The following is a 27,004-nucleotide window of genomic DNA, read 5'->3' on the forward strand; positions in this document are numbered from 1 at the left end:
ACTCCACAAACTCCGTGGGCAGCCTGTGTCAGTGCCTTGTCACAGACGGGCACTGTCCTGGGGAGATGGACACTGCCCCAGGGAGATGGACACACTCCACCGGGGGGATGGGAACTGTCCAGGGAGACGGGCACTGCTCCAGGGAGATGATGTACACTGCCATAGGAAGATGATGGGCACTGCCCTGGGACATGATGGACACTACCTCAGGAGATGGGTACTGCCCTGGGAGATGTAAATCCTGCCACGGGATCCCCGCACCCCTCTCCCCGGCTACCTCGTTGCCATGGCGACCTGCTCCCATCTCTCCCTCTCTTCCGGGCCCAGCTACGGGACTGCGCCCGCGAACGGGGCGGGCAGGCCGAGACCCTCCGCCCCCGTACCCCCGGCGGGGAGAGGCTGGGACCACAGGCGGGGTCTGTCGGGCCGGGCCGGCGCTCCGAGGCCCGCCAGGGGGCGCGCTACACCGGCCGTGGCCCCATGCGGTGCATCGCTCCCGGCGTACAGCCGTGCTTCCGGCCGGTACGGAGCGGTGGTTCTCTGCCCGAGGGATGGGCCCTGCCGCCCCGGTGAGTCACACCCCCCCCCCCCTCTCTGGTCGGACCCCCGCCCTAAGTTACCCCCCCAGACTCTCCGCGCCGGGGACCTGCTGTGTGTCTGCGCAGGCGACGCCGCAGCCCGGGTGACGGCGCCTTGAGGGAGTTCGGGGGACGAGAGGAGGCCAGCGCGGGCCAGGGGGTGGGCTGAGACAGCGGCGGTGTTCGGCGGGAACTGCCCTTCCCTCCCCTCGGAGCCCCCTTAGCGCTGCTTTGTCCCGCTCCGGTGGTCCCGGTTGCCCCTGGGGCCGGTGTGACCACCATGGCTGTGTCCTCGTCCCCGCAGGTCCAAGGCACCGGCGGGAGCAGCGCCGTCAGCAAGTGCTCGGCGGCGGAATGGGGCTACACCCGGGACCGGTTCCTGCGGCTGCTGGTGGGGCGGCGGCGGCGGCGGCGAGCCCCCCTCGTCCACCGGTGAGGAATGTGGGGAGGGCCGGGGCGGCGGTGGCATCGCAGGCGTGGGGCTGGCGGCCGCTGTCCTCCAGGGCTGCAGAGGGCCCGGTGAGCCCTCGAGGGGGCCGTGGTGCAGGCACAGCTTGTGAAGAGGCGTTTCAGGGGCAGGGCTGGAGTGACCACCTGGCAGCTGGCTGAGCCCTAGCTCAGTTTCTGGAGTATTAGTCTAATTTTACACAGTTAACCGCCAAAGAAAACCATATCAGGTGGAATGCTGAGTCCCTGTGAAGAATGGGGACAATAACATGCTGGTTAAAGGGAGTGACAGCAGCTGATAATTCTGCTGGGAGGTGTGGTGAAATTAACCAAAAGAGAATGGCAAGGAAAAAGAGATAGCAGTCCCTGCCAGGCCTGGCAGAAGCTCAGTGCATTGCAGGAGTGAAAACTTAATTAATTTACATTAATTAAAAAATCAGAGAATGAATTTTTTTTCTTTTAGCTTCTCTCTTCTCTCTTCTCTCCCACTGCAGCTTACTCCTGTGAGTAAGGGAGTTAATGTTGTACTATAAATGGCAGTAATATTGTTCTGGCACCTGATTTGGGGCAGGAACTTGGTCACCCACATTGCAGGGGGGCACCCCATCTGTCTACATTCAAACTTTTTTATCCAGTGAATGTTTGTTTCTGCAAAATGGGACAGGTCCAGCTGGGATAGCCACACGTTTTCTCTGGGATATCCACACATCAACAGAGAAATGGTGGTCAGTGCACTTAATGAATGCAAATGAGTGTTTATTCAAGCTGTAGATATGACAAGATCATCAGATGCCTCCCAGAGCAGGTCTGTAAATGTGGGGTGAATGGGTAGAAGCTGAGAGAAGGAAAGACAAAGTCAGTTTTATTAAATGTAAGGTGCCAGACTGGAAGAAGAATGTTCTTAGCAGTTACTGCAGCTGAACCTCCTTCCACAGAGGTTACTACATCCGAACCCGTGCCGTGGATCACTGTGTTCAAGACTTCCTGCACAAGACCCAGAGCCACCCCAGGACACAGGTACCTTTTCCTTGCCTGGGGGTGATGGCAGCTTCCTCTGTCTCTGTGAGAAGTCTTTTTGGCATCTTGGTGGCTCTCTTGTATGTGGCTTTGTCAGAAATACCTGGGAGGGGACAATACCTACACAAACTTCTACCTCTTGCAGTAGGCTGCCTGATTTTTGTCATTCTACAAGTGATGATCTTGAATATTTTTCACATCTGGTCTTTTAGCGTTGTGCTAGAATTGAGTATAACATTTTTCCTAATGCTTTCTCTGCAGATCGTGTCTTTAGGTGCTGGCTTTGACTCCTTATACTTCCGTCTGAAAGACATGGGTCTTCTGCATCACACAGTGGTGTGTGAGGTGGATTTCCCAGTCGTGGCAAGTCAAAAAGCTGCTCTGATCAAAGGCACGGAAGAATTGTCAGCTCTGGTGGGAGATACTGGAGGAGAAGCATTAGGTATGATATTTGTGGAAGGTTTTCTAGAGGCTGAACATTTAGAAGAAGCAGACAGTTTCAGACTGTAAAAAGTGAGGTACAAGGAACTATAAAGTTATAGGTGAAAAGCATGTTAATTTTCTGAAAAAAATTAGGACAAGTAAATCATTTGTAAGCATCGGGAGGTGACAAGGGTATGTGTGGCTGGGTTTGTCAAGGGCAGATTGATTGAATCAAATCAAGTCCATTCTGGTTGTCCTGGAAAACGTGGGATGAAAGACAATAGGGACATTGTGAGCTGCTACATTTAGACTGTAATAATCAATTTAAACACAGGTGGAAGACATCTACAGAGCTGGGTGCAGAGCACAAGTCCCTGGGCAGTTGAACAAGTCTTGGTGAGGAACTCTGCCAGGAGCTTGTTCAGTTTACTCTTGAATGCATTCACACTTTAAATATTGGCAAAGGATTCCATCCACATGAACTATCTTGAACAACAAAAAAACCCCCAACAACCCCAAAAAGCTTGAGGGTGGTTTTGTGATTGTGAGGCAAACCATTCTAATTCTGTCCCAGCAGTGTCACTTCCTTAGCCTAACTTGAGCAGTCTGTAAAGAGAGCTCTGACGATTTGAATCTGAATTACAGTGGTTTCTTAAAATATTCATAAAGTAAATATGATAAAATTTTGCTGTAGTAGATGCGATGATTCCATGACAACTCTGCAGGTGAAATTTGCATTAGGAATAAAGGAGTTTTGGAGTTGCTCCTTGACACTGTCCCTTTGTGGTTCTTTGAGTAATGGAGATTTTCTTGTAAACATCTCAAAGAAATTGACTGCGAGCCTTGGGGGCTGATCTTCCTGTTTGTCCCCTTTGGATTCCGCAGTGCATCTATAGTGAGAGTGTATAATTTTTTGTCTCCCAGGAGCCATTGCCTTTTCTGGAAAGGATTATAAATTACTGGGTGTGGATTTGTCAGAGCTGTCTGAGCTGGAGAAAGCCCTGGAAGAAGCTGGGATGGACAATGAAATCCCCACTCTTTTCCTGGCAGAGGTGGTGCTCACCTACCTGGAGAACAGCAGGTCAGTGGATTTACCCTCTGCTTGCTAGGGGCCGAGATGGAAAGAAGGAACTGCTTGGTGTGTATGTCACCTGGGGCTGGGAGACCTGCTGTCTTAGACATCGAGCCTTAGGAATTGTCTGGAGGTCCCAAACAGCTCCTTACATCCTAATTGTGATGGGGGGGATTGATGCCCACATCATACACTAAAAGGGAGGGACAAAAGAAGAAAGAAAAAAAACCAAACCTCCAATGAGAGATTTTTAGAATATTTCTCTTTCCCTGTGAACCCAGGCTGAGGAAGTTGGGGTTGTTCAGCCTGGAGAAGAGGAGACTCCCAGGTGACCTCAGAGCAACCTTCCAATATCTATAGAGGCCTACAAGCCTGGTGTAGGGCTTTTTATACGGGGGTGTAGGGGGGGAGGACAAGGGGAAATGGTTTAAAACTTGAAGAGGGGAGATTGAGGTTGGACATTAGAAGAAATTATTTCCTGTGAGGGTGCTGAGCCCCTGTCCCAGGTTGCCTATGGAAGCTGTGGCTGCCCCATCCCTGGCAGTGTCTCAGTCCAGGTTGGATGGGGCCTTGAGCAATCTGAGCTGTGGGAGGGGTGTTGGGGGGGTTGGGGGTGCAGGGGGGTTCTGTGTGCAGGGGGTTAGAACTTGGATGAGCTTTAAGGTCCCTTCCAACCCAACCCATTCTATCTATGGTTGTTCTTCCCCCCTGAATTGTCTGCATTGATGGAGAAGGAGAAGTTCACAAGCCCCCAGCAGAGGATTTTCTCCTTTCTGCATTGCCTCTGTCAGGGTGCCAGCATGATTTATGGTGTTGCAGGAAGTTCTGTGGCATATGCCACACCTTAGGTGGGCCCTCAGTGACACGATTCCTTCCCCATCCTCTGCCTGACAGGTCGGATGCTTTGGTTCAGTGGGCAGCAGAGCATTTCTCTCAGGGCTGCTTTCTGCTTTATGAGCAGGTGCACCCAGCAGACCCCTTTGGACGGGTCATGCAGCAGCATTTCAGCCAGCTGAGCTCCCCTCTTCACTCCTTGGTTCAGTATCCCGACTGCCAGGCACAGCAGAGGCGCTTTCTTGAAAAGGTAGGTGCCTTCAGCCCTAAGGCACACCTGAAGCATGATTTCCTTGGGAAAGATTGTAACATGAAGTAGTTTTGGAAGTCATCAGCTGTGTTGGTTATGGATTGAAGCAAACAGGGCCAAGGCTGAGATGCTGCCTTCTCTAGTAGCATGACTAGTCATTTGAAGGTACTTCCAACCATTTTGCAGCCTGCTTTCTGGTCTGGGACTAAGGCAAGATGGGTTCCTCTGAGAGTTTTGTTATAATAAATTCAGGTCTTAAGAGCTGTCTACAGGATCTATCCTCACCAAATTCTGGGCTGCTGTTGTTCCAGCTAGACATCCACAAAAGCTCATGCAGGTGTTTAATTTATGGTCTTTGTTTTCTTGTGGGGAGTGAGTCTCTCTCTTCTCTTGCCTAGAGAAGTTGCGGATACCTCTTCCCTGGAAGTGTTCAAGGCCACATTGGATGAGGCCTTGAGCAACCTTATCTAGATGAGAGGCAGGGGCCCATGGCAGAGAGGTTGGAAGAGGTGATCTTTGAGGTTCCTTCCAAACTAAGGCATTATGTGATGATGATTCTCTCCTTCCAGAGGTAATGATTTTAAGGGGTTTCTGTTTCAGGGGTGGACTGAGTGCAGTGTCATGGATATGAATGAGTTTTTCAGCTGTTGTATTCCGGAAGATGAGCAGCAAAGAGTGCAGGTTCTGGAGCCTTTTGATGAATATGAGGTAATGCTGAACACCAGTATCTTTGGTTTGATGAGCTGCTGAGGCACAGGTGCTCATGTGGGCAGAAAGAATCTTGACTTTGTTAATGCGGAGCCCTTGGGAAGTGCCATATGAAGCTTGGGGCAGGTAGCATTGAAAGAAGATGTTCTTTGGTGTTAGAAAAGCTTTTTGTTCCTTCCTCAGCAAGTGGTCATCCAGGGTGACAGTTAGCAGAACAAACTGGCTGATATAGGTGTAAATGTTTGCATGGATTCAAGGGGCAATTATTTTAATGAAAGAGAAATCCATTGGGGATTACTGAATAAAGAAAAATAACACCTGATGTGAGGTTCCTGGGAGCATTTCTGGGGGAAGGAGATACCTCATGTGAACCGTGTTTCTACCTAGAAAGGTTGAGCTAGGTGATCCTTGAGGTCCTTGAGGCATTTTATGATTTCATGATTGTAGATGCACTGGTCCCTCTCTCTTGCATTTCTGTTGGCTATGACCCTTTGTCATTGTTAGATACAGGTTCCTCGTTTCAGATATTGACACTGGATGGGTTAATGGATGAGAAATTAATTAAGGTTTTTTCAAAGCACATCTTCCATGCTTAGAAAATCATTGAGCTGCCAGTCTTTGAAGGCTGGGGTGGGGTAGGTAGTTACACACTTGCTATTTCTCAGATGCAGCTTGTCTTCTGATTTTGGCCACTGGCAGAAGTGCTAGGCTATGTTGGTCATTGATTTGATCACTGTGGCCATTTTGAGGGGGATTGTTGTTTTTTGGTTTTAGGTGTGTTTTGGTTTTCTTCTGTTTTGTTTTCTTTTCTTTGGGTTTGCTACAGGAATGGCATCTGAAATGCTCTCATTACTTTGTCCTGACTGCATCAAAAGGGATGGAACCTCCCTGGACTCCATTATCATCCAGTATGACAGGTACATACTGACTGGTTCTTCTGGCATTTTTTTTATCTAATGCAGGCTTCTTTGAGAGATTTTAGGACCCTGGAAGGAATAGATGGGATGCTACCGTCTGAGTAGTTTTCTCCATCTTTCTATCAGAGGTTCTGCTTCTAATCTGTGTGGTGCTTGTTCAGGTGGGAGAAAAGTGAGGAAGAACCAACACCATGTTTCCATGATAAAAAGCAGTAGCAGTTCAAGAAATTCCCACTTTTGGGTGCTTTCTCCCTTTTCAAAGGTGAAAGCAGGTTATTTTTAACCTGCTTCACATCACTAGCCTTGTTCACAACACAACAGAGAGTACTGTTTGCAATTGAAAGTCAAAGTTCTAGGGAGCTGTAAAAGCATCTGGAAAAGGATAAGGTGAGATGGCATTCCTTAAACCAGAAAGTTTGCTGAATGTATTGTGTTGTGTCTTGATTAGATCTGAAAACATGTAGTAAAATTAAAACTAAATTAACATGGATGTGTTTAAAGAAGACCTTGGAGGCTCCTAAACACATAGAATCTATCCTTAAGTTAAAAACAAAACTGACATTTTCTCAATTGACATTAAGACAGTTAAGGCACTTCATTAGAGAGAGGAATGGGGTCTTTCTGCTCCTGTCTGTGGTATATTCAAAACTGATAGCCAGAACGTTTACTGGGAATGGCAAAAAATATGTCTCGAATACCAGTATGTGCCCCCAGCTATCCTCTCAGATAGATCTCGGTCCCTATTCAAGAGTCTATAGGTACTAAACCTTTCAACAGTGTGGTAAGTAGTTTTGAAACGAAAGAAAAAAAAAATTCTTAAAAAGGTCCATCTGTAGTAAGACATTTACGCCCAAGAAAATGATTATTTTAACTTCATCAAACATTAGAAATCGGGGTCTTTTACCAAGCAACATTCAGTACAGGCAATTTTTATGAGTTTGGCACACAGCAAATAGACTGATGTCTGCTTCTCCACTTCATGATTTTTTATAAGACAAGAATAAGGGCCTCTTGATTAATACAAAAATTGTGCACATTGAAAACTGATTAAAAGAAAATGATTTTTACAGTGCATAGATGAGTCCTGTGTTGAAAGCTGTCTTCATGCTAAAGGATGTAGTATTTAGAAGATATTTAGATAACTGAAACCATTAGTTTTAGTAATGGTCCAAGTAGGACCATTAGAATTAACAGAGGTTGTTTGTAATGATTTAAAACTTTATTTCTAAATAAATATTTAATAATATTTCTTCTTTTGTGAAGGTAGGATCCAAATCCAGCAAGAAACTGAAATCCAGCTTCCAGGCACTTAATCCTTTCTCTGCTGTTCTTGGCTATTTCAGTAGCCAGAAACTGTTTCTACCAGAAAGGTGGCCCTTGGGCAGGTGTTGCAGTGATTCCTATCCTGCTGCAGCAGTGTAGGATACTACGGTCTCTACACCCACACCAGCAAAGCAGTCTCAGAGCTGTGTCAGGAGCTGAGGGAGCAGTGGACAGAAGCTGAAGTCATTTGAACTGTTGCAAGTTGATTGTCTGCATGCTCTGCCACCACAGTTGTTTCTTCTTGAAAAGCTGGGCAGACTTGCTTTGACCTCCCATTTAAAATGTAGTCCTTGGTTCTTGTTTGTACAGAAGTTCTGTGGTTGTCTTTGGCTTGCAGCTCCTGATGGTGCTGGTCCTGTCAGAAGGACGGGGAGTATCACTGCTGCTGCCTGCGCAGCCCCCTCTGGAACTCTGGGCCTGAGGCGTTATGGTCACCGCTCTGTTCTTCTCAAACCCAACATGATCCTCACCACTGGAGGCTTTGGAGAGCAGGATGGGCAGCACTGCCGGCTGCGAAGCTTCCATGTGCTGGTCAAGCAGGCAGGCCACTGGAAAGGGAGCTGCTTGAAAAAGGAAAATATGGATGGAAGATGGGGTGAGTTCCCATACTGATGGCAAGCGTAAGGAAGATGTTTTTGTGCTAACAACAAAATATGTTGAGTGGAAAAGTGATGTCATAGCACAATAATGCTGGCAGTCAAAGAGATCTGAAGGTTGTGAATATGAAGTGCCAGGTCCTGCACTTGGGCCCAAAAACCCCAGGGAAAACTCCAGGCTTGGGGTAGAACAGCTGGAAAGTTCCGTGGGGGAAAAGGACCTGGGGGTAATGGTTGACAGTCAGCTGAGTAATGAGCCCGCATGTGCCAGGGTGGCCAAGAAGGCCACCATCATCCTGGCTTGGTGTCAGCACTGGTGTGGCCAGCAGGAGCAGGGCAGGGATCATCCCCCTCTGCTGGGCACTTCTGAGGCCCCATCTCAAATCCTGGTGTCTGTTCTGGGCCTCTCAGGGCAAGAAGGACATTGAGGGGCTGGAGCATGTCCAGAGAAGGGGAAGGGTCTGGAGTAAGGAGAAGGGGCTGCAGAACTTCTGAGTAGTGGCTGAGGAAGCTGGGAGTGTTGATCCTGGAGGAGAGGAGGCTGAGGAAAGACCTTCTGGCTCTCTGCAACCCCCTGAGAGGAGGTTGGAGCCAGGGGGGGTTGGGCTCTTGATGCTGCTTCAGAAGGTGGCCACCAAGGTGAGGAAGATTTCCAGCAGTTCTCATATCCAAGTTGTTGCCCATTTCACGATCTGCCGGTAGTGAGGTGGGTTGATCTCTGCTCCCAGGGAATAAGGGATGGGACAAGAGGAACTTTTGGCCTCAAGTTGTGCCAGGGGAGGTTTAGGTTGGAGCTGGGGAACAATTTCTCCCTGGAAAGGGTTGTCAGGGCCTGGCCCAGGCTGCCCAGGGCAGCTCTGGAGTCACCATCATCCCTGGAGGGGTTTCAGAGCCTTGGAGATGTGCTGCTGAGGGACATGGGTTAGTGATGGCCTTGGCAGTGCTGGGGGGATGGTTGGACTAGATGATCTTAAGAGTCTTCCACAACCAAAGTGATTCTGTAAATTTCCTGGGAAAAGATCAGTTTGAGCCATGATGTTTTGTGTCTCTGCAGGTGCACGTTTGTACCATACCCTGTCATGTCTCTCAGACAGCCTGGCCGTGGTGGTAGGAGGGCGAACATCCCCATCAAGTGCAGGTTTGGGAATGTTGTGGCTGAAGTTTCCTGAAACCTGTAGTACCTCAGACCCAGGTGACATTACAGTGGAGCTCGTAAGTCTGCAGCCTGCTGCTGCGCCAGCTGCTTTGCGTTGGAGACACAGCACAACTGAAGTAACCTTCAAAGGTAAAGTACCTGGAAAGAGTGGAAATGGATGTAGGTGTGCAAAGGGGTACAAATCCCAGAATAGATGGGGCAGCTCTGTGTAGACAGTGAGGTCTAAAAGGCAAATTCTGATGATCTAGCCTTACTTTTTACATAGTACAGGCTATACAGTTAATATTGGTGCTCTCTGTTCCTTTCTCAGGAAAAGTAGCTTTTTCCTGAACATTTTGGAAGGAATGTGATCTTGATAGATTGATTCGTCACCACTTTAGGAGAATGCAATTACATGTCATAAAAATTTTGTTCCATTGTGTGATTTCCACCCCTCACCCCCAGGCTTAATGACTTAAGGCTTAAACTTCATTTGAATGTATTTTTCTTATCACAACTACACAGTCTTTGTTGTGCCTTTTTTCTTGTTTGTCAAGTCCAAAATCTGATTTTACTCAGTCTGACAGAAGGTAAAGTCTGAGTTTCCTGATCTGAGCAACTGAATTGGTTGATCCAACAAGTCAGCAGGATTTCGGTTGTCTGTGCCATTCATATGTGGTTGATTTGTGGCATAACCTATTGTTACCTTGTTATAATAACTTTTAATACAGGCGAGCTGTGGTCTGAGTTTTTTAGATGCAGGGCAGGAATAAAAAATATATATGACTATATAGTGCCAAAAGAACTCATAATACAGTTTTGAAAGTGCTGTATTATGCACTTGCAGCAGTTTGGTTGGCTCACCTCTTACAAACACACCTACCCACACATGAAAAAAACTCACTTTCAGCTGCTCCTGTGTAGCAGGAGGTGTAGGACATGGCCATACAGGCACAATGACCTGTTGACATGTCACTAGGCCTTTTAATCCTTTAATCCCTCTGTCTTCCTGTGTTTGTACATCCCACCTAAATGCATCCTTTTTCCCACCTCTGTTCCTGTCCTGAGTATTCCATGATAAGTCTTACTGCAAGCCCCAAATGTTCTTCCCATGCATCTCCCAATGTGCCCCATACCCCTGGTAAGCATCCCCTCAAAAGTGCTCCAGAGGGTTCCTCCTGTCCACTTATTTCGGTGGGTTTCACAGCTAACCCTAATCCTAATGGGGCTGGGTCTCTGGGTCAGCCCTGGGTGGGACTGGGACAGATTGTCAGATCCTGTAAGGGTGAACATAGGGTCCTCTTGCCTGCACATCTGCCACTGCCTCTCTGTGCTCCTCTTATTCATGAAATGAGCCTTTTACAGGTTGATTGCTCTCCTGGGATGGAGTGGTTCTCTCTACTTCGAGTCCCACCCCCTGCATGGGCTGGGACACCTCCCATCAGACCAGGTTGCTCTAAGCCCCATTCAACCTGGCCTTCAACACTTCCAGCCATGGGGCATCCACAGCTTCTCTAGGCAACCTGCTTCAGTGTCTTACCAATTTATTGTAAAGAATTTCTTCCTTATATCTAATGTAAATCTACCCTGTTTTAGTTTAAACCCCTGTTTCTGCCACTACAGGCCCTTGTAAAAAGTTTCAGTCTGCAGCAAGATCTCCCTGAAGCCTTCTCCAGGCTAAACAATTCTAGTGGTGGGATTTATAGGCTGTGGGTGCATGTTGCCAGTTCATATCTAATTTTCCATCTATCAGTACCATCTACTTAAGTCCTCCTCCATGGAGCTGCTCTCAGATTCCTTCATCCCCCAGTCTGTGCTGATACGAGGGATTGTCCCAACCCAGGTGCACTTGGCCTTGTTGAACTGCATATTGGCCTATTTCTCAAGCCTGTCAGTAGAAAGGAAATTAAGGGATCTGTTCTTGACACTCAAAAGGTGATAATTTCCTGTTTCATGTCCCACCTAACCCCCAGTGGTAAGTAGAATTTAAACCTAGAGACATAATCTGTTCTGGAAAACAGATTCCTTGAGATCATTCATGTCTAAAGTTATTCATGGTTGGGTCACACTGGCAAGAAATTTCAGAACTGCCACTCAGAAGGGTAATATTTTAATTGTTAAGCAGAGTCCCTCATTCTTTGCCTCAGAGAAGTGCCTCAGAAGGGATTTTACTCTTTTGGCAGCAACTGACACATGATCAGTAGTTCTGAATAGGTCTAGAGTCATGCCCTGCAAGGCTAGGATGAAGCCTTGTCTATGCAAAGATATTGACTGTACGGGACAAAAACTTCAGCAAAAACTTCAGCAGTTGTTAGAACTTGGTGTGGGACTTAGTGGAATGCAGGAGGTGGAGGCTGTTCTTTGTGAAGCTGTTTCATTCTCCACTGGCTGTCAGGGAGCTACTGCAGGGGCACATTGGGGGAACTGTTACCAGTGAGTCTAGTCTGGAGCGGGCTTTGAGTCTGTGGAGCAGTGTTGAACACCAAAATGTACTTTAGAGTACAGCCTTCCATTCTAAATTTTATATCAGGGAAGCAAATACCTAAATGTGTGAAGTGGAATGTAAGTAGATGATCGCCACAAGCATGGAGACTACAGCTTCTTAGTAAAAATATTTAATCTTCTGTGTATCTTAGAAAAGATCTAAATACAAGAGTAATCCCTGCATCTATTGTGTAATACTTTGCAATTGTTCTTCAGGTTGCAGGATGTTTTAATGTAAATAGTGTATAAAAGTTCTGCCTGAATGCATTAATTTCTGTCTTTGGTCAGCTTCCCTTCTATGCAAAGAGAAACTTCTGCTTTTGTGACACAGCAAATCCTAACTTCTATTTTCCCCTGGTTGTCTGTTTCTGTAGGTGAGAACTACCTGTTCCTGTATGGTGGCCGTTCTGCTGAGGAGCCTGTGCTAGGGGATTGGTGCTTCCTGCACACTCCAGATCTTTCCTGCACTGTGGTAAGTACTTGGGGAGTAGAAAAGCAGGTGTTGTGAGGGTTTGGTATTGACCACCCAGCCAGGATGACAGCTGTGAATTCTATAAGGAGTTGAGGAATGCTTTCTGTATCAACTGCTCTTGTGCTTATGGGTGATTTTAGCTTCCTGGATGTCAACTGTGAACATCATAGAGTGGACACAAACTGGCCCAGGAAATTCCTGGAGCACAGTGAAGATATTTTGTGCAGTTACCAAAGGAGGCAACTAGAGAAGGTGGCTCCCCAGATTTGTTGCTTGTAAATAGCAAAGAACTCCTTGGTCAAAGAGTTGTTTGGTGGCTGTCCTAGTCACAGTGATCATGAAGTAGTTGAGTTTCACATTGTTGGTGACAGGAGAAGAGCAAAACTTTGGTACTGGATGTATGAACTTCAGGCTGCTGCAGAAATGAGTCAATAACGTTCCCTGGGAATATGCTTCTGAAGGTACTGAGGTCTGTCAATGCTGGTCACTTTTTAAGAGCTGTCTCTTGAGAGCACAGGAGTAGGAAATTACAAAGTGTCAGGAGTTAAGCAAGCAGGGCCTGAATGGTGTGATCAGGTATGTAACCAGGATTGTTACCAACAGAACACATGAACTGGTCCTTCTGTTCTCTTCTGTGCTCTTAATCTCAGCAGGACCCTTGTAAAATACCCAAAGCTGATTCCTGAGAAAAAGAGGTGGACAGGATGCAATCCCTATAGAGGTACTCAACTAGAGTGACCAGGCCACATACTTTACAGGAGAGGATTTGGAAACACCTATAGTTACTGAATCTGGAGATTTAAGATAAAAATGGGTCTTCAAACTTGTAAAACTCAGCTGCAGAGAGGACAGACAAATTATTCTCCGTATTTACTTTGGATAATACAACAGAACTAAGAAACTTGACTAAGATACTAAGAAAAGCTATAAAGTATGAAGATAGTAAAGTGCTGCAGTAGGCTGCCTAAAGAAGTAGGAAATTCTTGTCACTGAAGACTTTGAGAAACTTAAATATTTAACTGCCTCTCTGGATGATATAGCTGAATTCACTTAAGGAAAAAGGGATGGAACAGATGGCCTCTGAAATTTCCTCCACAGAGGAAATTTTTTCCTGTGATAGTCCTTTGAACTCCTCATTCTGCATTTTTTCCTTCAGCGCTTGTACTAGAAGTTTTCTTTCTGCATAGTAGTACTCCAGTCCAGCATTTTGTCTTGCTTTGTGGCTTGAGACACGGAACACCTGCTTTGCTGGTCCTGCATTAGTCTGTGTGCTTGTAAACTTGTGGTTCTCAAGTACATGGCTTGTACAGAAAGCACCAGGCAAGAAAGCAAATGCAGTTACCCCTAATAAATGTGTAGAAATAAAACCCTCTAAAGACTGAACAATATTAAATATACTGAGGTCTGGAGAAATATTTGAGGTAGTGCAAATGGAAACATTTCAGCTTAGCCATCCCTAGAGGAACATGTGTAGGTTGGGTTCCCCATCATGCTTTCTCTGTTCCCCTTCAGTAACTGTTCTATTGTGTGGCAGAAAAAACATGACATCCCACAGGATGTGCACCAGGAAGCGATCATTTAAGAGCCTGGACACAAAGAAGACATTTAGGTTGGCAAAGTTCAGCCTTGGGCTTATGTTTTCCTAGATTCCTGTTGAGGGTGCAGTGCCAGAACACCGTCACTCCCACAGTGCCTGTCGCTGGGAAGGAGGAGTGCTAATTGCAGGAGGTCTGGGAGCAGCTGAGCAGCCCTTGGGTTCAGTTCTCTTTCTGAGGAAGCATGAAGATGGCTTTCAGTGGCAGACAGTAGAGACTCGCCCTCCACTCATCCCAAGGTAAGCAGAAGGCATTCAGCAGTGAACCTTTGGCCCATCTCTACCCACCTCTTACTAATTAATGGTGTTCAACCTTAGTTTTGACTTCACAGGTATTCACACACTGCACATGTGCACGATGGAAAGCTCCTGCTTGTTGGTGGAGTGTGGCTTTACTCATCCTGTGTGCCAGGCATCACCATCATTGACTTAGAGACTGGGCTTTGCTCAGACTATACCATTAACATGGTAAGAACTGGAATTTTTTCTTTCAGGGTAAACAGGGTTATGAGAGGGAACCTGGTAACTTGGGGGCTGTTCCCTGACACAGAGCAGGGAGTGCAAAGTAACCAAATATGTGAGGGGAATAAACATTCCCTGTTTCATGCAGAATCTACTTTTGAAGTGCTTTTACCAGCTCAGAGAACACAGCAGTGTTAAGATAGGAGGGAGAGTTTGAATGCAGAAGACTGGAGGGTGTGGAGCTGCTCTGTTCCAGAGGGGGAGCACAACTGAGATGGCCACAAGCAGAATAATTTCAGAATGTCTGGAAGAAGAGAATTGGAGCCTCAGTTATCTTTACTATGGTCCGTGGTTTCATTTAATTAAAAACTTCATGGTGGAAATTGCTGTGTGTTGTAACTGCTGCCTGAGGTATTCATGGCCTTTCAGTACTTAAAAGAGGCCTGCTTGTAGTGGTAGGGTGATGGTTTTAAACTAAAAGGAGATAGTTTCAGGCTAGACATAAGGAAGGCAGATAGTTTCAGGCTAGACATAAGGAAGGCATTTTTACAATGAGGGTGAGGAAACACTGGCCCAGGTGCCCAGAGAGGTGGTAGATGTCCCATCCCTGAACACGTTCAGGGTCAGGCTGGGTGGAGCTCTGAGCAACCTGGTTTACTGGAAGGTGTCCCTTTGTCGACCCATTGTCGGGAGGGTTGGACCAGATCTTTGAGAGTCTCTTCAAAACCTAAACCATTCTATGATTCCATGAGATAAATAAAAACTTGTCAAGAAGTTATATAAAGAAACAAATAGCTTTAGAGATGCATGGATAGTGTTTCTGTCCTTGGTGAATCTGGAGTTTGTGACTGGTCTGTTCCAGCATTGTCCTGGGAGCATGAAGCATGAACTATGCTTAAATGTAGTTCAGTTTTTTCTTACTTCTCTCTAGCAGAAGCTGTAAGTGACCTACTAGCCTTCAGACAGAATCAGATTCCCGTTTTGGACAGCAGTGAGGATGGGCACAGTGATAATAAAGTTGTATCTAAAGGAATATTTTATTCTTTTGTTATTTGAAAGCATGTTTTTATTTACATTGAGTTTTATTTACATTGAGTAAGGATGCAGACGGATTGGTGACTGTCTTTGCTTGTGAGCTGTCTGCTTTGACTCAGGCAAACCTCTGTTGGCTCTTGGACCTACTAGTACTATGCTAAAGGATTGCTAGCACTGACTGTGCTCTGTGTGTGGACTGGTCCCAGGCTTGGTAAGTCTGGCATTGTCAGTGATTTTCAGTGCAGTACTGAGTACTGTTGGTATGTCTGCTTTGATACATGTGTTGGAAGGTGGTAGCACCAAACCACTAGCTGTCAGCTTTCTCTGTGCTTGAAACAGCCATGGAATGGTTAATCATGGGGAGATACATCTTTCTTAATTACCCTTAACCATTCTCCAAGAATGTAGATGGAGATGTGCCTTCATGAAAGTTACTTTCTGTACTGAGTGTTTTACAAGGGGAGCCCCTCCAATCTATTCTCTTCAGATCCCAGTAACCCCAGCAATAACTGAATTGCGTGCACAGCAGTTCTGTTACTGCTCCAGTCAGTTATCTACTAGAAGCGTGTCTCCAAGGGTTCACTTTCTCAGCCTTTCAGATGTTGGAAGAGCTTCTCAGCAGATTGACAGATAGATGGGTTCTCAGTCAGATGTTTCTTGGACTTCAGATGTACAACTCTAGGCTGTCTGTAATGAAGAGGGCATGATTGATATGTCTTCTGATTATTCCTTCTTCTGATATAAGAAGTAGGAAACACCAAAAGAAGCTGTCAGGCAATATGCTTCAAAAGACTGTTTCACGTGAAGCATAGGTAAGCTCTGAAACTCCTTACCATGGGATATGAATGCCGTTACATGGATTCAAAAAGTGACTGGCTGTGTTCTTGGAAGGAAAAAGATTCAGGGAGTAAAAAGACATTCTCTTCCATGAAAAATAACTGAACTGCAAGTTGTTGAATGGGTGGAGTATGTTAGAGGAGTGTGTCATGCCTTCCCTGTTCCCATGTTCTCCAGCGATCTATTTTTGCCCACATTTTTGAGTGGTATAGTGGACTAAATGGTCCTAGATGGGACCCAGCATGCCTGTGCTTAACTTTCTAATGAAGATGCTGTATGGAAGATCTCTGAAGCATTGTATGAGGTTCTTGAAGTCCTGTGTGTTCAAAATCTCCCTCCCTTTTTTTTAGGAGCATCTGGAGTGGCCATTAATGCTACATAACCATAGTAGTGTCTTTCTGCATGATGAGAAGGAGCTGTTGCTTATCGGCGGTGGTGGGAACTGCTTCTCCTTTGGGACACACCTGAATCCAGAGCCTGTCTCCTTGAGCCTCAGCAGCATCCTGACTAGCCACTGATTGCCACCCACCAAACAGGACAGAACCATGCTGCTGCACTGTGGTGAGACAGCTATTCTCCTGCAGGTCTGTGACACATTGAGGCACGGACTCAGTCACTTTTCCAAACTGAGACAAAAGTTTATTCACCTGAGGGTTCCTGTTTATAATCTAGCCCTTCCCTGGGGTCCTCCGCCAGAACAGTCTTGGTGGTTTTCCACGGTTTTCCAGTAATTTTCCACCATCCTTCTGTTAAGAATTTTCCTTGCTTGTCCTTTTATTCCCAACATACTTCCTGAAGCTTTTCTTATTGCCCTTTATATCCCTGGTGAGATTTAATTCTAACTGAGATGTGGCTCTCCCTAGCTGCTCCAACCACCTCTCTAATCCTCCTAGGATACTTGCCCTAGCTTCCACCTTGTGCATGCTTCCATGGGGTGCTGAGGTGCCCTACAGGGCCTTTTAGGAGGCCCAATGGGACAGGTGTGGGGCATGACAATGCACTGGCAGTCACTGTAGGGCAATAGGGCATGTCTATGGGGCACATGGGGTCCTACAGGGAAGGTGGAGGGGGCACTATGAGCCAGTGGGGAAGTTCCTTTTGGGGAAGTGGAAGGCTCACTGAGGGACCCTACAGGGCTCTTCACAGGCCCTACAGGGTACCGGGAGTCCCTGTGGGGAAGGTGGGGGGCCCTACAGGGCACTGGTTACCATTGTGAAGCAGTTAGGAGGCCCTATGGGGCACTGGGGTGCTCCATGGCATAGCAGTGTTCCTTTGGGGCTGTTAGGAGGACCTATGGGGCACTGAGGAAGCCATATAGGGTAATTACATATCCTTATGGGGTAGCTTGGTGTGCTGTGGGGCACGAAGAAGCCTTTGGGGCACTGGGGGCAGGGCTGTGGGGCACTCAGAGTCTCTATGGGGCCAGTGCAGGGCACTATGAGGCAGCTCGGGGGTACTGTCAGGCACAGAGTGTCCCTCTGGGGCATTTACAGGGGCTATGGGGCCCTGAGCATCTTTATGGGGCAATTATGAGGCACTATGGGGGACTTTGGGTCCTATAGGGCACTGAGCAGGTCTTTACAGGGCATTTAGTAGTTGGCATGGGGCACTGGGTGTCCCCCTGGGGCAGGTGGGGAGCCCTACAGGGCAGTTAGGAAGGCCTGTGAGGCACTGAGGTTTCCTATGGGATGGTTGCAGGTTCCTTTTTGGGCAGTGAGGAGGTGCTATGGGGCACTGAGGGTCCCTATGGGGCAAGTTGTGGGTGCTGTGGGGCAGGTGGGGGTCACTTGGGGGCAATAAAGGGGTTGCTATGGGTCAGGTGTAGGTCCCCACATGTCCCCTGGCCCCCCAAGACCCCACTCCCCCAGTACCCTTTCAGCCTGGGGACTGGAGAGGGGCTGGATCTCCTGTGATAATGACAGCTCCCTCTGCTGGTGCAAGCCACGCCCACTGGGGTGCACTTACAGCCCCTTTGGGTCACAGGCCCTGGCACCTTCTCCATGGACACAACCCGAGGTGTAAAAACCCCACCCCCTCTGGGGTTTGGGCATCCCCCCTGTGGGGCACAAACCCTGCCCACTGGTCAGGTGCACAAGACCCCTTGTGTATAAACCCCGCCCCATGGAGCAGTGAGGTGAATGTTGAAGAGTCTGGAAAGACCCTCTTGACAACTCATGAGATTCTGAATGGACCTCTAGTTTCTAAACTCCTTGGCAGGGAGGAGTCTAGCTGCAGCTGGATCCAGTATTCATCGTTGACTGGAAAGAGAATTCTGCCCCTTGGTTCAGTCACAGAATCAGTTCACTGCAGCTCCAGCTGGGTGCCTCTGGCCAGAAAACCCCCCTCTTATTTTACCTGTCCCTTTTAATGCCTCACAATATGACTCTGCACTTGTTCACATGACTGTTCATCCTGTTATCCTCCATGGTGAATATGTCTTCCCATTCTGATCTACTTTTCCCTCTTCTCTCTGAGGATGCCCATTCACCATCAGACCCTCTTTTTACAACTAAAAGGGCGCTCTCTCTCTCTCTAAGTTACCAAATTCTTTCTGGATATCAACACTTTACTTAGCTTACTCGTTCCAACAATCCACACCAATCGCTTCGTCCGTCTCTGGCCAGCCCCCTCGCGGGTGACACGGAAACGCAAATCAGGACCCCGCACTTGCCACGCAGTTATATTACGTCTCAGTCACTCACTTTCATTCACACACACATACTTCGCACAGGTAAAATTTACACAGAATTCACATGTTGCTCTACCGCCTAGGGTCACAAGATGTTGCTATAGACCGCGAATACCTGCTGGTGTCGCAGCAGCCCCCGGGACCCCCCCCGCGAAGACAAAGCAATAAAACTTTTCTTCGCTAGGGACGTGTAATCACTCAAAACACTTAATTCTCTTAAAAGAGGCGCAACAAACAGAACACTTAATTCTCTTAAAAGCGGTGCAACAAACACTCGAAACAATTCTCTTAAAAGCGGCACAACAAGATAGCACAATCAACAACCAACATATAAGCGAGGGATCCCAGAATCAACAATCACGGCATTAACAAAAGCCCGTTTTTCAGCTTCTGTGTCTACTAAAACCGAAACTTCTTCTTTATGGGGACCAATTAATAATTTTATCAAGGGCTCTGTTGATGTTGAAGTCCCCGAAAGGTATAGTCTCTGACACCCCTATTCCTCGTTGAACATTTTCACTCCCGTTTCATCATCACTCCCATTTAAAGCACTTCCTTTGAACATGCTCCCTCTTGTTACAGTAGTAACAGACGGGAATTGTGAATCTTTCTTGATAAGTCTGTCCCTGGAGTGTCTTCTCTATTCCTCTTTCTTTTCTTTCCCCAGATGGAGCCCTATTCTTGTGACTCTCTCTGACTGCCGCTACAAAAATTTTTGCTTTCACTTTCTGCTTTTCCTCGTCTCTCCTAACATAAACTTTCTGTGCTTCTCTAAGTAACTCTTCTAATCCTCTCCCTTGCCAGTCTTCCAACTTTTCTAATTTCCTTCTTATATCCCCCCAGGATTTGGCCACAAATTGTGTTCTAAGGAGTGCAGTTCCAGCTACTGTGTTCGGATCAATTCCCAAATACATTTGCAGACTTTTCCGTAATCTCTCCAACCGTTCTGTTGGAGATTCATCTTTCCCTTGCTGTTCACTAAATGCTTTATTAATGTTTTCGCTTCCCTCATTCCCTGTATGACTAACGTTCTCAAATCCTTTATATTCTGTCTTCCTTGGGGTTGTTGATGATCCCAGTGGGGATCCACATTTGGCCATTTCTGGTCTCCCAGGGGTCCTGCCTGATTCTGTCTTTCCCAAATTATCACTCCAGCTTGGCTAATCATTCCCATTTCCTCAGTAGTAGATAAGATCCCTAAAACAGACTTCATCTCTTCCCAGGTATAGGTATTAGGGCCTAGGAAATGGTCCAGTTTTTCAGCTACTCCGAGGGGATCATCTAATAGGGTCACCATTTCTTTCTTAAAACTTCTTACACCTGTGGTATTTAGTGGGACTGCCACAAACCCGATGCCCCCCCTAATTGCCTCTGAGGGTTACCTCTCGTAAAGGATATAGAGAAGCTCCCTCAGATATGGCAGTCCTGCTTCTCGTATATGCAGCCGGAGATAAATCTAATTCTGGTGCTGTTGGTGTTGGAGGCAGGGGTAACGGTGGTGGTGATGGAGGTAGCACGGCTGCCAGAGGGGGAGCCGTTGGAGGTGGATTGTTAGAATATGGAGGTGGTAGGTTATCCAGTCACTCCCATTTATCATCTTTTTCCTTTTTGCTTCCTTTCTCTCCTTCTTCCTCAAACTTCTCATCTGTTTCTAGTGTAAGTATTGAAGCTGGAAAAGGGCATGAAGCCCTGATCCATAATTCTGCATATTCACTTTCCTTGTGACTAAAAGGTTCCTTCGAATTAACATATATATTTAAAGCCTGGCAGACCCAGTCATTAAAAGATGGGATGTCTGGTAATTAACTTCCTTTTTTCTGGTCCTGGGTCTTTGATTTTGTCTGACCCATCTAGGAATTTTACTGTGGCAATTCCTACAGCCCTTGGTTACTTTAGTAAAAGTGTCTTGCAGGGGGCTTGGGACCTATCACCCACCCCATGAATCCTGTAGGAATCGCTATGGTCCTTCACCGGCCAAGTCCCTCGTGGGAGATTGGACCCACGGTTACAAGACCTCCACAATCGCTTCGGAACGAGGTTCTGTCTCAGTCACACTCTTACACACACAGGCAACTAAATCCCACCCAACCAAACGGTATACGCCTTTAATACTTACGACTCTGTCGCCTTCGTTCGGATCTTCGCATGCAGAATTACGGGCAAAATATACTGCTGCAGCCAGCAAGGGAGCTCATAAAAATCAAATTCTTTGCTTGCCTTTATTCAAGTTCCAGATGGCGTTAGTCCCGACCCAAACAGGAGCCACCAAAAGGTGGGGCGCCCCTCCTAGATCAAGTCAGAATTCAGGAACTAAGACCATCCCAGACAAGCCCCCAGTTGAGATAAATGAGACCCAAACGGGATTGTAATCAAAATTTACAACTTATTAAGCAAATAAAAGCAAGCAAACAGTGTTGGGTGTGCCAGGAGTCTCTGCCCACCGAGACGCATGGGCACCAAATTCCGTTCCTCCCTTTTATGCATTCTTTTCTCCCAGAGTCTTCTCCCTCTTTTTTCCCGCCATGTGACGTACTAATACATATTCATAAAAAAGGTTGGTCTGTGCAAATGAATCATATCCTCTTCAGTGCATGCCCTCTTCACCTCTTAAGGTCTTCTCCTCGGCTCACCCCCAGGACAATCCCAAACTTTACACATGCGCTATATAGGCTTCTCTTACTCAGCACAACATGGCCAGCAGCAGAACTGGTTCAAACTGGTAATGTTCGCAAAAAAAAGAAATTATATACATCTTATGCTTATGGTTATACAAGGGTATGTAAGAGATTGACACAAATCAGATGAATATATTTCACAATAGTGACACAGTTTTTATACTGGTTGTAATTACTTATAACGACTTATACAGTGGTAAAATGCATCGAATGAGACTTAAACTGGAAAAATTGGACTGCTGAAGAATTACCCTAATGGGAAGTGAGTGATGGTGAATGGGGACCCTCAGGTAGGAGAACAGACCCCGTCAGAAAGGGGAGGCCTCATCATCCTAGGAGATAACCGGATGGACAGTCACGTGCACATCACGTAAACTGAACTTCTCTTAACTATTGTTGGCCAAGATAGGATTCAACTGCCATGAGACTCCTCCCTGAGAAGGAGTTCAGAAAGCAAGGGGGTCCAGTTATTACTGTTTGAACCAAACTCCCAAAATGCAGACCAAGAGACCAATATTTGGCAAGGTGACATGGCTTTATTTGATTGGTCCCTTGGAGCATGCTTGTGCCGTATCAGTTCACGGACTCAGTATTTTTCCAAACTGAGACAAAATTTTTCTGAACCTTCTTCATGTTTTTCCACTGTTTTTCAGTGATCTTCCATTCTCTTTGTTAAGTTTGAATTGGATCGTTTGTGGCATATGTTAAAGGCCACTGCAGATTTGGTTCTAAGTATAAACAGGACAGAGATAGTAGGTAAGTGTTGTCTTGTAAAAGCTCCATTTAAGGAACGGAGCTACCAAGTTTGGAACTGTGATTGGGAACAAGGAATTGAGGCATTATCTTTGCAATTAAGTTCACAAAGAATTTCCGAGCACCCACCTTCCCCTGAAGAATACCATCTGCTGCTGAGAAGAAATCAATACTCCAGGCATTCTAAGCACAAGAATGGCCGGCAGAGAGGCAGAGAGGTAGAGAGTGGGGAGATACGAAATGGGGATCGAAGTTGCTGTGGTAGTCACCCTAGTTATAAGGATGGAAGGAAATGAGTACCACCAGCTGTGTAAATGGTCTTTGATACAGCTTGAAGGTAAAAAGGTGATCCAAGAGATAATTGTTGGAGAATGGCTTGGTAAACAGACATGGCAAGGACACAGTGTCCTTGGCGGTTTTGTTACAGAGTTTGAAAAAGTAAGATAGCAAGTAAACAAGGTGTGGGTCTGGGTGGAAAATCCCCAAGTGGGGGGAGCGTGCAAATGTAACTTTTCAGTAATAGCCAATCAGTAACTGACTTGTAGGCATAATTAACAAAAATAGTATAAATGGAACCCTGAACCCTCAATAAAGTTGAAGCTTGTTTATCAATCACATTGATTGACCACTTGTCTTCCCTCGTCGCTCCCGACAGATAATAACTCCTGGAGGACCAAAATTTGAGACCAAATTGGGTAACTTGGCACCTATATCTCCCCCTATGGATCACAGAGGCTATTATCTTTGTCCTGCTTCAAATCCTGGGCAGCCTTATTGTAATTATCCAGATCAATATTATTGTGCCTATTGGGGTTGTGAAACGATAGCCTCACATTGGAGCCCTGGAGCTGGAACTGATAACATTTCTCGAGGCGCAACGAGGGCCTAAAGGGTGTGCAGATAGATGGGGAATGATATTTGCAGATGTTAAACAGACTAATGACAAGTGAATGTATAACTATCACTTTAATTATTAAACACCCAACAGATACAGGATGGTTAACAGGTAGAACTTATGGAGTAAGATATTGGGAATCTGGAACAGATAGAGGAGGATTAATTATGATAAAGAAGGAACCAATTCCCACTTCGGAGGAAGTAATAGGACCAAATAAGGTCTTGACTGAAGAATTTGAAGACAATTTAGAGAAAGAATCAGAAACGGTGACAGGTAATACCAATGGCGAGATGATGATCAGTTCTCCTCCTATGGAAATAAACACTGTCTCAGTTCGCAAAGTAAAGAATGGTAATGATAATAATCTTTGGAAAATTTTAAAAGCCAGTTACCAGATTTTGAACGGAACCAGTTCAGATTTGACTGAGCATTGTTGGCTGTGTTTTAGTGTAAAACCACCTTTTTATGAAGCTGTAGGAGTCATGGGAAAACCTAAGTATGTTAATGATTCGCCACAGTGTACATGGGGAAAGGAAACACGGGATTACTCTGACTGAAGTAACAGGTAAAGGCAGATGCACAGGGACAGTGCCAGAGACTAAAAGATATTTATGTAATACTACAGTGTCGGTTAATAAGAAGAATAAAACAGCTGAGTGGCTGGTAGCTGCCAACAATACTAAGTGGTTATGTTCTAAAACAGGAATTACCCCATGTATTTCTTTAAAAGTGTTTAATAAATCTAGTGAATATTGTATACAGGTAACAATAGTGCCCAAAATTTTGTACCATCCTGAAAATTATATATATGACCAACAAACCACACCAGAACATCATTTAGTAAAAAAGGAACCTGTTACAGCACTGACACTTGCAACTCTGATAATTTTAGAGGGAACTGGTGTAGGTACAGGAGTGGCTTCTTTGATAAAACAAAATCAAGAATTTACTGCATTAAGGACAGCGGTAGATGAGGACTTAGTTCGGATAGAGCAATCTATAAGTGCACTCGAGACATCTTTAAGATCCCTATCTGAGGTGGTGTTACAAAACCGACGTGGGCTGGATGGGCTCTGTGCAGCCTTGCATGAAGAATGCTGCCTGTACACCGACCCTACTGGGATAATAAGAGATACTATGACCAAATTAAGAGAGGGGCTAGAAAAATGAAAAAGAGAATGTGAAGCACAACAAAACTGGTATGAATCTTCGTTTCAGCATTCCCCTTGGCTTACAACATTATTATGCACTATAGCAGAGCCACTCATACTATTTGTTTTAGGACTAACATTTGGGCCTTGTATTTTCAATAAAGTAATTGCAATAGTTAAAAATTGCTTAGAAGCAGCTCATTTAATGTTTATGCATTAATAAGCCACCAAGAATTACAGTGGTTTAATGAACAAAATCCATGATAAAAGAAAAGGGGGGATTGTAATGAATTGTATATAATGTTTGTTCATTTAACCTAAGCAAGGCATATCTCTTTGTAATTTTACTCATATAGGTAAGATAGAAGCAGTGGAAAATTTTATGTTTGTACTTTGCAAAACAAACCACAAAATGTACCCAGGAGATAGAGTGCTACGTGACTAAGAATGTGTAACCACTCTTCAAGAAACCTGTCTCTAGGGTGATAAAAGAAGAACTCGGACCCTTAGCAACAATGCACACATGCGCAGAACAGCACGTGGCACCCGGATGCGAGGGACTATAAAATGGAAGAAACCTAAGTCTGAGGCGCACCGTCTTGGTAGAGCGGAGACTCCTGGGCACCCAGCGCTGTTATTGCTTGTTGTCGCTTGCTAATAAATTCTAATTGATTCTTTGATTGGCGTGTCCTGGTGAATTTTATGGGACAAAATTTATAACAGTAGCAACAGCATCCTGTTCTGGAATGAGCAGATGAGCACAACACCATGAGGGATCTGACAAGTTGGGTAAGAGGTTGGCAGTGTCTGATGTGATACTCATTGGCAGCACTGATTGTGGCAAAGCCCTGCTTGGTTCCCTCCCCCCTTCTTGTCATTGTGGCCCTGTCCTTCTACTCTTCCCAACATGGGTGTGGCCTTGCCCTTCTTTCCCACCCCCAAAACTTCCTCCAACCTCCCCATCTCCTCCCTTCACCTTTCTCTTTCCCTCCTGCTTTCCTCTTCCCTCTTTTCCCTTTCTCTGGCTCAGTTCAGGCTCTGAGCCTTGTCCTCAACACTGCTGGGATTTCTGAGGAGCTTAAATTAACATTTTCTTGCCTTCAGAGTTCCCTAGGGGGTGTTGGCTGCTCCTGTGACAGAGCTCCCAGCTGTGGCTGGAGCAGGGGATGATGTTCTCTGAAGGGCTCCAGCTGGGGCTGGGGTAACCCAGGTGTGGCCAGTGAGATGGATAAGGGGGCTTTCCCAAAGGACTGTGGGAAGGGCAGTGGGGCAGGGCTGGGGTATATAAGCCTCCACCTCTACTTAGGGGCTCAGTCTGCTTAGGGGCTGTGTTGTGTTTGGATCTACTGGGTGAGAGGAGCAGGGCTGGGGTCTTCTGGCCAGGGGAATGGTTGTTTTCTCTGTTTGGGTATTTTCTGGTTCCTCAAGTATTAGCAGCTGTAGTGTTCAACTCTGGAATGAGAAGGTAAGTGTAACACCATAGGCCTCTTTGGAGGAGCTCAGTGTTCTGAAAGAGGGTAGTGTTTACTGATGTGGGACTTACTGGTGGTACTGTTGGTTGGAGTTTTTTCACGGCACATGATGAAGAGGAACCCTGTGGTTCTAGGAATGTCCCAGCCCACTGATGTGGCTTTCTTTGTTGACCATGGCTTCAGGTGCCCATCCCTCTGAAAAACAAATGGAACTAGGTGTGGGGAAGGGCTGGGCAGGGAGGGGGAAGATGAGAATTGCAGGGAGGGGTTTGGAGGTTAGTGTAGGTGAGAGGGCTGTCCAGGAGCAGCCCCCTTTGGTCAGGTGAAGGGACCAGGTTAGATTCCAACACGATGCGAACATGGGCAGGGCAGCTCCAGCCTTTGTGTGTGGCACTGTGTTTCTGCTGTTTGTCTTTGTTGTCTTAGAGCTTTCTATGGCCTTGATGTCCTTGTTATGCTCACAGAGCAAGTCTTGCACCTTGGCCGCCATCCCTAGGGTCTGAAACACCTTATCAACACATTCAGTGATGTGTTGTCTTGCATAACAAATTCACAACATGGAACAGTCTTGTGTATTGTAGCTTTCTCAAAGGTTGTCTTCTGACATGTTCTTCCTAACTGCATCAGCATCTCTAATTGTGGATTTTCTTAAACTGGGACTGGTTCCCTGTATCCTAAGGTCTTGAATCCACACTTCTCATTTACCTGTCACCTAAGCTTAGAAGGTAGCTTCTTTTAAAAGGCGGTGTCCTTTGACCCTATTGGGGCCACAATGGAGCCTCCGTGTGTCACTGTTGCATCCCTTTATGTCTTCCAGCCCAGCTGTCTTGGATCCTGGAATCATTCATCTTCCTGAGAATTTCCTCTTGAGGTCGAGTCTTGTGGCTTGCAGTGTTGTGTATTGGGTTGGCCTCAGCATTGAGAGTTAGGTTTGGAGCTGCCCTGCCCCCATTGTAGGGTCAAGGGTCCTTGGAAGAGTCTTGACGGAATTGTCCATGTGTTGAGCAGAATTCCGTAGAGCGAAGGTCCGTGGGCTGCAGGAGCGGTTATTTCTCCTGTGTCGTATTGCCGTGGAATGCGTTGGCATCCCCTGTTTTTTGTGTTTTCCGGGTGCCCTCCAAACCTCATTTTGGCACCCCGCAAGGCTGGCAGGCAGGTGGGCGAGGGATCAAGGTAAAGGAG

General features: G+C 46.3%; 1 protein-coding gene across 10 annotated transcripts; it reads left to right on the plus strand.

Annotated features, from left to right (window-relative positions):
* The first annotated feature begins 356 nt into the window (after positions 1-356).
* LCMT2 (leucine carboxyl methyltransferase 2) lies at positions 357-25,030 on the plus strand. 10 transcript variants are annotated; one of them, XR_011728155.1, is made up of 15 exons: positions 357-569; positions 883-1,010; positions 1,961-2,042; positions 2,304-2,484; positions 3,390-3,546; positions 4,432-4,621; positions 5,222-5,329; positions 6,156-6,246; positions 7,907-8,164; positions 9,220-9,450; positions 12,159-12,256; positions 13,903-14,090; positions 14,183-14,318; positions 16,535-16,768; positions 24,707-25,030. XR_011728155.1 is itself a non-coding variant. In XM_071755293.1 (14 exons), the coding sequence occupies exons 1-14, from the start codon at positions 552-554 to the stop codon at positions 16,700-16,702; spliced, it is 2,034 nt and encodes a 677-aa protein (XP_071611394.1). In that variant the 5' UTR covers positions 357-551; the 3' UTR covers positions 16,703-17,044. The 10 variants fall into 10 exon arrangements, 8 of the variants coding, with proteins under 8 accessions (XP_071611394.1, XP_071611743.1, XP_071611474.1 ...); XM_071755293.1 differs by lacking the exon at positions 24,707-25,030 and having other exon boundaries at positions 16,535-17,044; XR_011728091.1 differs by lacking the exon at positions 357-569 and having other exon boundaries at positions 705-1,010.
* The last annotated feature ends 1,974 nt before the right edge of the window (positions 25,031-27,004 follow it).

Source organism: Heliangelus exortis, chromosome 1, assembly GCF_036169615.1.
Source record: "Heliangelus exortis chromosome 1, bHelExo1.hap1, whole genome shotgun sequence".
In the NCBI taxonomy this organism is placed as follows: Eukaryota; Metazoa; Chordata; class Aves; order Apodiformes; family Trochilidae; genus Heliangelus; species Heliangelus exortis.

Coding starts and splice junctions, on each gene's coding strand:
- LCMT2 (XM_071755221.1), top strand. CDS start 859: ATGGCTGTGTCCTCGTCCCCGCAGGTCCAAGGCACCGGCGGGAGCAGC. Junction 2,485..3,389: donor TACTGGAGGAGAAGCATTAG/GTATGATATTTG, acceptor TTTGTCTCCCAG/GAGCCATTGCCTTTTCTGGA. Junction 12,257..13,902: donor CAGATCTTTCCTGCACTGTG/GTAAGTACTTGG, acceptor ATGTTTTCCTAG/ATTCCTGTTGAGGGTGCAGT.